Source organism: Schistocerca gregaria, chromosome 8 (assembly GCF_023897955.1).
Source record: "Schistocerca gregaria isolate iqSchGreg1 chromosome 8, iqSchGreg1.2, whole genome shotgun sequence".
Lineage (NCBI taxonomy): Eukaryota > Metazoa > Arthropoda > Insecta > Orthoptera > Acrididae > Schistocerca > Schistocerca gregaria.
Genome location: NC_064927.1, coordinates 294,377,122 through 294,389,788, shown reverse-complemented (window position 1 = coordinate 294,389,788; position 12,667 = coordinate 294,377,122). Strand labels below are relative to the sequence as shown.

The window sequence follows — 12,667 nt, the reverse complement described above, 5'->3', positions numbered from 1 at the left end:
GCAAGCCGTTCCACAGGACTACATCCAGCATCTCTACGATCGTCTCCATGGGAGAATAGCAGCCCGCATTGCTGCGAAAGGTGGATATACACTGTACTAGTGCCGACATTGTGCATGCTCTATTGCCTGTGTCTATGTGCCTGTGGTTCTGTCAGTGTGATCATGTGATGTATCTGACCCCAGGAATGTGTCAACAAAGTTTCCCCTTCCTGGGACAATGAATTCACGGTGTTCTTATTTCAATTTCCAGGAGTGTATATTGTTAAAGAACTATGCATGATTAAAATAGTGGATTAAACTACCAACAACAGAAACAAACAAGTAGGTAATACAATTAAAAAGATACGCTAATAATTAACTGATCACATACAGTTTGAATATAAGAAAGTATATTTAACTGTTTGAATATAAGAAAGTATATTTAACTGCTCTACAAAAAGATAAATTTACCTTTAATGTGATGGATGTAATTTGAAGTATGGCCTAATGTCTGTCACTGTCGGACTCGTCACACACTCAGCTTTCTGAAGACTTTTGTCATATTTTGATTTAATGGCCATGATTGTAGAAAGTGAAGTTTTTCATCAATAACTGGTAGCAAATGGCAGAACAAATGACGCTCACAAGTCTGACAGTATCAGAATTTCTGCTGTAGCTTCAAGCCAAAATCTTGTGGTTTGAGCCACGGAACAACAACACAAATTCTTCCTGAGATTTTGGTGAGGGATGTTTCATATATTGCATTTATATGGTAAAAAGGATTGTAAATTCAATTTAACATAATATTATTTAGTTACGGTAGAAATACTTCAGGAATTTGTTTTCGAAGATTGTAATAGACACAGGGAGCAAAAAATTATCTACTGCTTGTACAGAAGCTAGACTGCAGTTCCAGGAGTTGAAGAAGATGGAAAGAGTTGAGAAGAGAGTGAGACAGGATTGTAGCCTACCGTCCTATGTTATTTGAACTGCACAGCAAAATGACTGTGGAGCAAACCCAGGGAGAAATGTGGGAAGGGAATTTTAAGTTCAGTGGCCAGAAATAAAAACCATAATGTATACTGATGAGATAACATTTGTTTTACTTAAAAGATTAAAACATCTTCACACAAAAATTTGGAGGCATCAGTTTTCAGCATACCCTCGTAAAACAAGGGTAATAGAATGCAGTTGAATTAGATCAGGTCATGCTGAGGGAACTGGATTAGGATTTTAGACACTAAAAGCAGAATATGAATATTGTTATCTACGAAGTATAATAGGTGACAATGAAGGAAGTACCAAGGATATAAACATGAAGACTGAAAAAATAAGATATGTTAATATAAAATATGTTAGGAAGTCTTGTTCGGAAGTGTGAAACATGGATTATAAGCAAGACAAGAAGAGAATAGAAGCTTTTCAAATATGGTGATACTGAAGAATGCTGAAACTTGCATGGATAGATCAAATAACTACTGAACAAGCAGTTAATTACATTGGGGAAATAAGATCTTTGTGGCACAACTTGACTGGGATCATTTGATGGGACACACCCTGAAATGTAAAGGGATTGTCAGTTTAGTACTGGAGTGAAGTGTGGAAGGTAAAAACTGTAGACGACGACCAAGGCCACAGTGAGCAGGTTTAAATGGATGCAAATCACAATAGTTATGCAGAGATGCATGGAGAGCTGCATCAAACCCGTCTTCGGAATGAAGACGACAATGACAACACAAATCAAGTGATGAAGTATGCATATGACAGTGTAATTTGAATAGACAGTTTGAACTGTAGAAGCAACTGACATTCAGAATATTTGTGAGACAAGAAGAGCATCACATTTATCAACTCTTAAGCGCTGTTTCAGAGCCCATTCTCCTCAACAGCCATCGCGTTTCCTACGTAAATGTGTTGAAATTTTGTAATGTAAGTTTGTGCTGGGACTGAAGTTCAGTGTACAATTCGCTCAAGTATACCTTCAAGCTTGGTACAAACAGTGGAATATGTTATACAGAGTTCTATGTATAAATGCACTAAACTTCTTAACAGGTGAACACTGAACAAAACTGAGCAACTTGCTAAGTCACCAAACACAAAGTATTAACACACTGTTCAGAAACTTCCCACACAGCTGTGATAAACTTCAACACAGCTAGCTCCCGAGTGTGACTGTTGGAAGCTGGCAGGAGATCGCCATACACCAGCTGTGAAACACTGGCCAATTTCACTATCTAAAAGCAACAGGGTGGCTGAAAACTGCAACAAATTAATTTGAACATTAACCTTAGTAGCCACTGTGACTGCAACATGAAAGAATCTGTAACCAATGACTATAATTAATTTTTATTTCCTCCCCCTCCTCACAATATGTGACCCCCAATTTGAAAAGCCTTGCTTTAGTGCATACAGATAAATCTGAAAGTCTTTGTAGTATGAAAGAAATGTTAGATTTGAATTTTCTATCATCAGTGAGGCCATAATGAATTGCTAGACAAGAATCAGAATTCCAATCCATCCCAAGACAAATCCAGTATTTTAACCACTTTGTTGGTCTATTCACTCGTTTGATAAGATGCAGCAAATAAAGACTCTGCCATTACAATACTGTCATTTCTCCTTTCCAAATTGATAACAATAGCTCAATAAAACTTCTAATACTTTTATTCTCACACTACAGACTTCCATTGAAATTGTGATGGTAAATGCAGCCATATATCAAAAGATAATCTGAACTTGCAAAACAATGTTGAGTGACCATATTAAAAGAAACTTTGAAGTTGCGAAAAAATATTCAGTGTCCATATCAAAACCTATGGAACACTGAACCTTGTTTCACAAACTTGAAGTTTCCTTTGATATCTGCTGATGGCAGTAGCTAAAATGGCATAATAAATAGGGAAATTTATTTAGTGATTATGACAGTTTTATTCACCTAACTGATCCAAGATAACTAAAAAATCCCTACAAATTTTGCTACAAAAGTAACATAAAATATTTACATCTTTGTATCCTGAAGTGCAAAACGTAATAGGGCTTCTTTTCCATAGGGGCTTGAAGCATCAAAATACAAAAATACGTTTGACTGTTTCTATAAAATATGGAAGAATGAAGGCCCATTTGCGTAAGTATTTCCACTGATTTCCTGTGGTATAATATTAATATGTAAAAAATATCAGTTACTTACCATTTGTTTTTTGCCAATGCGTCGAAAAGGTTCTATAAAGGAACAGTTCCACGTCTGGGCAGAGTATGCTTGGATGTAGCAATTACATTCATGATTTACGACTCGTTCATGGAACTGTTTAACAAGATCTGGCCATGAAGACTGACATACATACTGTGAGTGACCAGCTCTCTTACCTTGCCAGGTTGGAGTTACTATTGTTTGAACAGCTGTGCTGTTAGAATGTTTTAAAATATGCATGTACTGTGGTTTCTTTATATATTGTTGAGTTTATTTTTGTTTATTTCTATAGTTTGTTTTTTGCAGATTAACAAAAGTTAAACGTATTTAATGCTGTGTTTTAACATTCCCTTTTTGTATTATACTTTTAATGTGTGTGAATTTTGTGCACAAAAATAACTTTCCCTTTTGTGGAAAATGTAAGTACAAAACAGCTAAGTGCAATACTATGTTCTCGATCTGGCTGCTGCAATGTGGAAAATGGAAGTGCTGAATTTTTAGTTATGCTAAGAAAGTTGCACAGAGTAAGTGGTACGTTATGGCTGATTAATTTTCACAAAGCAGATAAGCCAGAAGCAGCTTCCAAGCTTGTTTCTCATACTGACCTATAGAAATAAAAAGCTTGATATTCTTTAAACAGTCATTGAATTTATGGGCTGTGTGTTTTAATGGCTGACACATAGTGTAATAAATTGTACAAATCAGTGACTTTTAATGAAGCTACACAGAGCATAATTTATTGTGCTTTGTGGAACAAATTCAGAGTTTTTTCTTTTATATTTTGTTTTGTGTATTGATTTCATTCATTATATAGGGATCTAGTTTATACTAAACCCACACTTACCATTTTCAATATCTAAAATACAAACTTATTGGCTAGAAAGTGCATTGTAGATAATGACTGTGGTACACCAATTTTGTGCAGTCTGCATAACTTCAGCACCTGAACTGTGAGACTGATCATTTCTAACTACCTAGTACTTCATGGTAAGCGCTCAAATAATAAAATTACTCTCTCCACTCCCAACAATTAATCTGCACAGCATGAAATAATTTTGACAAACAAATCAAAAAGTATATTGTTTACCGTGCTAAATCCTTTTACAATTTCCATGGCATGTTGCATAAAATAATAATAAAACGTGTGACTCAAACAGCAACTTTACAAAATTGTACATAGATTTAGAACACAAAATTCCTTCTATACTTTATATTAACATTACTGTACCATTGAACATTAAATATGGTTTGATACCGACTCTACAATTTGGGAAGCCAATACCATTTTATTTACTTAAATGTGACAAACTATGTTTGGCTGATCAACCTAAAAAAGTTCATTTGTATTTCAAACATTAACTATTTATGGCACATTTATTGTCTGAACCAGTACCTATATCACATCAAATTAGCTACAGAAACCAGGTTATCATCTCAGTCTTGTCATGGATCGCTTAGTATTTTAAGAAAGTCCATGGAACTGTCAGCTATGGGGATGATAAGCCTAATGCTGCCACAGTGATTTACTGTAAATAGAAGATTCACCTGGTCACTTTCCTTAGTGTTGCATCTCACTGATAAATAACCCTACACTTCAGTATATACCGAACTATCAATAACCAGCAGTACTTTTATTTTGACAGTAGCCATGTGAAATAGTCACTCTCCTACAGCTTCAATACTAATTCACTGCACGATTTCAGTGGAAATCACACGTAATATGTTCCCTTTGCACTACTACTTCCCAAGTATAGTTTACAAGAAATTTCCAACAGGGTGGTAGCCACACCCTCCATACTAGACTGACTTACTCATCTACAACTTAATAGTGGCACAATACAATATTGTTGCATCTTCTGCTATAGTCCACCCAGCCTCCCTTTGTTGCTGTAAAATTTATGGTACGCACCTCCCTCTTTAACAACTTACTCCAACCTCATCACTGGTAACTCTCCATATGCAGACAGATACCAGGTGACGATTTTATTCCCATGCAAAGTTGGAAACTGCTCTACAACACAGGTTTGACTCTTGTCAGCTACCAGAACTTAGGTTACAGTAATCACCCTTTTTAGTATCTTAACTCCCCAACCTTTCCTCTGTTCTGTCAAAAATGAAGGTTCGTACCATTTACTTTTTCTCTCTCAGAGTTTCAATTTACTCTCTGTCAATTTGTCTATTACTTTTAACTCAGCATTTTCACAGCTTCCACCATTGTTAGGTTTCCTACTGTACATCCTTTAAATTCCAATTTGTGGATGAGTGTATTGAATAATAAGCAACTCTGGGTGTGAAAACCATAATCTCTGTTACTGTTTGTGATCATGTTTCCTACTAGCTATCGCTGTTGTTGTCTTCAGTCCTGAGAATGGTTTGATGCAGCTCTCCATGCTACTCTATCCTGTGCAAGCTCTTCATCTCCCAGTACTTACTGCAGCCTACATCCTTCTGAATCTGCTTGGTGTATTCATCTCTTGGTCTCCCTCTATGATTTTTACCCTCCACACTGCCCTCCAATGCTACATTTGTGATACCTTGATGCCTCAGAACATGTCCTACCAACCGGTCCCTTCTTCTTGTCAAGTTGTGCCACAAACTCCTCTTCTTTCCAATTCTATTCAATACCTCCTCAGTAGTTATGCGATCTACCCATCTAATCTTCAGCATTCTTCTGCAGCACCACATTTCGAAAGCTTCTGTTCTCTTCTTGTCCAAACTATTTATCGTCCACGTTTCACTTCCATACATGGCTACACTCCATACAAATACTTTCAGAAACGACTTCCTGATACTTAAACCTATACTCGATGTTAACAAATTTCTCTTCTTCAGAAACGCTTTCCTTGCCATTGTCAGTCTACATTTTACATCGTCTCTACTTCAACCATCATCAGTTATTTTGCTCCCCAAATAGCAAAACTCCTTTACTACTTTAAGTGTCTCATTTCCTAATCTAATTCCCTCAGCATCACCCGCCTTAATTCAACTACATTCCATTATCCTCATTTTGCTTTTGTTGATGTTCATCTTATATCCTCCTTTCAAGACAGTGTCCATTCCATTCAACTGCTCTTCCAAGTCCTTTGCTGTCTCTGACAGAATTATAATGTCATCGACAAACCTCGAAGTTTTTATTTCTTCTCCATGGATTTTAATACCTACTCCGAATTTTTCTTTTGTTTCCTTCACTATTTGCTCAATATACAGATTGAATAGCATCGGGGAGAGGCTACAACCCTGTCTTACTCCCTTCCCAACCACTGCTTCCCTTTCATGTCCCTCGACTCTTATAACTGCCATCTGGTTTCTGTACAAATTGTAAATAGCCTTTCGCTCCCTGTATTTTACCCCTGCCACCTTTAGAATTTGAAAGAGAGTATTGCAATCATCATTGTCAAAAACTTTCTCTAAGTCTACAAATCCTAGAAACGTAGGTTTGCCTTTCCTTAACCTTTCTTCTAAGATAAGTCGTAAGGTCATTATTGCCTCACGTGTTCCAGTATTTCTACGGAATCCAAACTGATCTTCCCCGAGTTCAGCTTCTACTAGTTTTTCCATTCGTCTGTAAAGAATTCGTGTTAGTATTTTGCAGCTATGGCTTATTAAACTGGTTGTTTGGTAATTTTCACATGTCAACACCTGATTTCTTTGGGATTGGAATTATTATATTCTTCTTGTAGTCTGAGGGTATTTCGCCTGTTTCATACATCTTGCTCACCAGATGGTAGAGTTTTGTCAGGACTGGCTCTCCCAAGGCTGTCAGTAGTTCCAATGGCATCCTCTTCCATTTCCATAATATTGTCCTCAAGTACATCGCCCTTGTATAGACCCTCTATATACTCCTTCCACCTTTCTGCTTTCCCTTCTTTGCTTAGAACTGGGTTTCCATCTAAGCTCTTGATGTTCATACAAGTGGTTCTCTTTTCTCCAAAGGTCTCTTTAATTATTCTGTAGGCTGTATCTATCTTACCCCTAGCCTCTACATCTTTACATTTGTCCTCTAGCCATCCCTGCTTAGCCATTTTGCACTTCCTGTCGATCTCATTTTTGAGACATTTGTATTCTTTTTTGCCTTCTTTATTTACTACATTTTTATGTTTTCTCCTTTCATCGAGTAAATTCAATATTTCTCCTGTTACCCATGGATTTTTACTAGCCCTCGTCTTTTTACCTACTTGATCCTTTGCTGCCTTCACTACTTCACCCCTCAAAGCTACTCATTCTTCTTCTACTGTATTTCTTTCCCCCATTCCTGTCAATTGTTCCCTTATGCTCTCCCTGAAACTCTGGTTTAGTCAGTTTATCCAGGTCCCATCTCCTTAAATTTCCACCTTTTTGCAGTTTGTTCAATTTTAATCTACAGGTCATAACCAATAGATTGTGGTCAGAATCCACATCTGCCCATGGAAATGTCTTACAATTTAAAACCTGGTTCCTAAATCTCTGTCTTACCATTATATAATCTATCTGAAACCTGTCAGTATCTCCAGGCTTCTTCCATGTATACAACCTTCTTTCTTGATTCTTGAACTAAGTGTTAGCTATGATTAAATTGTGCTCTGTGCAAAATTCTACCACGGCTTCCTCTTTCATTTCTTACCCCCAGTCCATATTCACCTACTACATTTCATTCTCTCCCTTTTCCTACTGACGAATTCCAGTCACCCATGACTTAAATTTTCGTCTCCCTTCACAATCTGAATAATTTCTTTTATTTCATCGTACATTTCTTCAATTTCTTCATCATCTGCAGAGCTAGTTGGCATATAAACTTGTACTACTGTAGTAGGCGTGGGCTTCGTATCTATCTTGGCCACAATAACGCGTTCACTATGCTGTTTGTAGTAGCTTACCCGCACTCCTATTTATTATTAAACCTACTCCTGCGTTACCCCTATTTGATTTTGTGTTTATAACCCTGTATTCACCTGACCAAAAGTCTTGTTCCTCCTGCCACTCAAGTTCACTAATTCCCACTGTATCTAACTTTAACCTATCCATTTCGCTTTTTAAATTTTCTAACCTACCTGCCCGATGAAGGGATCCGACATTCCACGCTACGATCCGTAGAACGCGTTTTCTTTCTCCTGATAACGACATCCTCCTGAGTAGTCCCCGCCCGAAGATCCGAATGGGGGACTATTTTAACTCCGGAATATTTTACCCAAGAGGACACCATCATCATTTAACCATACAGTAAAGCTGCACGCCCTCGGGAAAAATTACGGCCGTAGTTTCCCCTTACTTTCAGCCGTTCGCAGTACCAGCACAGCAAGGCCGTTTTGGTTAGTGTTACAAGGCCAGATCAATCTTTCATCCAGACTGTTGCCCCTATAACTACTGAAAAGGCTGCTACCCCTCTTCAGGAACCACACGTTTGTCTGGCCTCTCAACAGATACCCCTCCGTTGTGGTTGCACCTACGGTACGGCTATCTGTATCGCTGAGGCATGCAAGCCTCCCCACCAACGACAAGGTCCATGGTTTATGGGGGGCGGTTTCTTGATAAATGAGACCAAATTCTATGCTCTCCATCCCATTCCTTGCCACCCCTCTCCCCATTGGCCAAGGAATTTCTCCTTATAGCACTTCATTAATGATCAAAAGTATAGTCTCTTAAGATATGCCAGTCACTAGAAAAGAGAAACAAACTGAAATTCAATTTGCAGAACAAATGTATGTCATATGAAAAGTAGTAGGCCAATAAACACAAGATGACTGTTGAGGGGAAGCACGTTATTTGATTTTTCAAAATAACACAAAAGTTCTAAAAATGTATGATGTTGAACCACTGCACACATTGGTCCTGATTTCTTCCTACAGGGGTGTGTTTCTTTCTACAGCACTTACAATCAACACCAATATACATGGAATACGTGCATTACTAATAGCAAAATAGACTCATAAATTTTCTTTAAACCATGTTTTGGGCAATATTTCAGATGTACAAATTGGAAGGGATGGGGATACAAAAAATGTTAATGCAAATATAAAAGCTTTAGTGAAAAAATGTATAGCCATTTGTTTGAATCCTTCGAGGTCTCCCTGATACAGAAAATGTTCAAGAGCAAAGATCTCTCTACATTTTTATCCAATACATACTGGTTGCTCTACAGTAAGTGAAACAGGGATGTTTACTTACCATCATAATGGCACCCAAAACTGCAGTATCTGTTGTAACTGTGACCAGGACGGTCGCGGGGTGGCGATGTCGGAAAGTGTAGCGGGACCAGCGGAGAGGCCCGCGAACAACAACACAACGGGAGAGGACAGGCACGACCAATGAAGGAAGGAACAAATACAACAAGTTTGAACAACGGAGTCACAAGGAAACAAACACATCCAGTTGTACACAGAACAAGGAGGAAAACTGTCTAGCGCAAAGTGAGGTGTAACGTACGCGAGATTAGACTCGCGTGCTGAGCGTGAAGCAGGGGTTAAGTACGCTATCGGGGGTGCCGCTATTGGCCGCTGGGACAACGTTTTCCATTGTGGCATCCTCACATTAAAAGCGAGCCAGGAAGCACGCACCGCCACAGCTTGCGGCGTGATGGTGCAGAGACCTCTATGGGTCTTTGACGTCCATGACGTCTGGCGCGGATTCAAATTCCGCGGCGCGCAGTACCAGAGTATCAATTGCTTTATTTACAACCAGGTGCAAGCTCATGAAGTATTTGTCATAGCAACTGTGGATTAACAACATGACATTCAATAAATATATAAAATATCTGAGACACCCTAAAACAATCCAAAATATACATGTCACGGATGAATAAATCATCTAAAAATGTATTGCATCGTGTAACTATCTTATTTCACATTATCACAAGGTTGCATTTTTAGAATAAATAATGTATCTGATGTAACTGTTGTTAAGCACTCAGCTGTCATTGGTAGCACAATAAGTTCATGTACATGGCAGAATAAAAACCAAGAGGGTTGTATTGCCAGGCTCTTAAATTTATGAATGCAGTAGAATCTACATCCTTTAAAAATTTTGTCATCATAAACATTTGAGAAGTAAAAGAACAAGACATACTGAGATTGAAAATTGGAGCGAATTGCTCCAAATCCAGTATCAAGAGAGACAGAAGTTGCAACAATCAACACAAGATTAGTATCCAAGATGCAGATTCCAGAGCACTTCTAAAAAGAGCTGAAGGTAAATGAAAAGAGCTAAATTTGAAAGTAAGTAAAAATGGAATATTCAGGGTGGAATATAATATATGTATACAAGCATAGATTATTACTGACCAAACAGAGGTAGCACTGAGTACAGACACAGTCGTGTAGAAACAGAAAAAAGTTGAAATATTGTTGCCTTTCAGAGAACTTCCTTCACTGGAAGGAATATCTGGGTTAAACATCATTTCGATGTGAGGTCATTAAGAAGCAGCTCTGGTAGGCGATCAAAGGGGAATGAAATCAGCTGCACTCTTTGAAAAGAAACCATCTTGGCATTTGCATTAGGTAATTTTGAGAAGCCACAGAAAACTAAAATCCTGTTGACCTGACGCAGATTAGAAGTACCATCCCCCTGAATGCAAGTAAAGTGTTTTACCATAGTGCCACCTTGCTTGATGTGCTTTGTTGCCGTGCACTCCTACCACAACATAGTTGCTGAAGTAGGACTAGCAGTAATCAAGGACTGGGTAAGCAGTGAGAAAATGAAGCAGTAGGCAATGAAAAGAAAAGATTGTGATGCTGCTATGGAACAAACAGCTTTCTGGAAAGGTAAGCTTGGAGATTCCTATAGCTGATTCAGCGTAAGTGGATCCATGACAGTTCAGTGGTCTGGGCACGGCAGCTTCACACAGCTACCTCAACGAATAATGTAATGTGATTTTGTAAACGTCTTTATGGCAACGCGGCAGTGATGTCATAGGTCTGTAGATGGCTGCTGTTTTTGCTTGCAGCTATTAGCTCTTCGTAGTTTAGAGCTGGCAACAGTGCTGCAAGCATTCGTGGAAATAAAGAGTGGATGGGACATCTGTTTCCGGCAGAGTGAGTAGATGTGAAGGATTCTCAGCATACAAGAAGAGACCGCTTGCCATATTAAAAGCGATGTCTCAGGATATCCAGAATTTTTTCGTGTAGATGGCATGGAAGTCGTCAAAGTAGACACATTGACAGGTATGACATGTAAATAGTTTCTCAAGGAGCCACTAACGAGGTCAATGTCAACTTCCAGGAAGGTAGATCACTGAGACAGGAAGGAACAGGTGAAATGAATGAAGGATAAAAAGCTGCAGTTCTTGAATAAAACGGACAAGAGTTCCTTTCCATTAACCATCTTGAGGAATCCTTTGTATCCAATCAGAATCACAAACCTCTTACTTGGTTTGAACGGAACAATTACATTTTTTAGCTCACGTTCCGTAGACCCTATCCTTATTCCTCCGTGGCCTCAACACATGCTCTTCAATTCATTTAACGTATTCTTCCTCAGCTCAGCGAGGTACCTTCTGGGATCATGTACGCCACGGCACTGATGGAGCCTTATGTGTTTACAATTATTATGATTTAACTCAAATGTAATGTTAATTGAAGGTTCTCCAGAGAGATTACTAAGGGGGATAATGTACTGTTTGAGTATTCTCCAGCCAGCTGCTGTGGCCGAGCAGTTCTAGGCGCTTCAGTCCGGAACCGTGCTGCTGCTATGGTCACAGGTTTGAATCCTGCCTCAGGCATGGATCTAGGTTAGTTAGGTTTAAGTAGTTCTAAGTCTAGGGGACTGATGACCTCAGATGTTGAGTCCCATAGTTGTTTCAGTGGTGGATGTTTTAATCATTAAGTGGCTAATGCTACACAGAAAACTTTGTAAAGTGATTTCAGTATTCATCAGCACATTTGGATGTGTTGAGAATACAAATCGAATTGAGAGCATTTACATGAAATCACAAGCTGTAGAGAAGAAAGCCTTTTCCTTGGACACATGGCAGTTGTGCTCATTTTTTTAAATAGCAATTAAAGGCTATTCCAATGTGAAAACATGGATGAGACTAACTATGGGGGAGCAGTCACCAGTGTATCTACATAAAAACAGAGTATAGATGTTTCATTTACTACCATATTATTTTTTTGCTTTTTATAATTAAAGTTAGTTAATAATGCCTCTCCTATTTCTTCTTCCACAGAAGCCAAAGTGGCTTTATTAACCAACAACACATAGGCAAGAATGCTCTGTTATTAAATTATGGTATTCTTAACCGATTTTCTCCCATTGTCCTTGACTGAGGACAGTCTATTTTTCCATTATTATTACAATGTGTGCAACTTAAAACCCACAACAGGCTTTTGTTTTGGTGAAGTGAGGTTTCCTTCAAGAATGGGTATTGTTTTTCTCTCTATGCTACAGTTATTCAGTTCAAGAATATTAAGAAAAGTGGAGTGTTTTTGCAGAGCCTGCTGGTTATATTTACTTTTATTACTGTGGCTGAATCTAAGGTAAGACTACTTCATTTTCTGGCTACTGGCTACTGTAATAGTGTTTGGTACTAGT

General features: G+C 38.3%; 1 protein-coding gene across 1 annotated transcript in view; it reads left to right on the top strand.

Moving 5' to 3' along the window:
- LOC126284509 (putative tricarboxylate transport protein, mitochondrial) overlaps positions 1-3,943 on the top strand; it is a 39,626-nt gene extending 35,683 nt beyond the window's left edge. Inside the window, exons 5-6 of the mRNA XM_049983484.1 lie at positions 3,030-3,103; positions 3,196-3,943. Of these exons, the coding sequence (XP_049839441.1) occupies positions 3,030-3,103; positions 3,196-3,304 (183 nt within the window). The 3' untranslated portion in view covers positions 3,305-3,943. The remainder of the gene's footprint in view (positions 1-3,029; positions 3,104-3,195) is intronic.
- Positions 3,944-12,667: the final 8,724 nt, after the last annotated feature.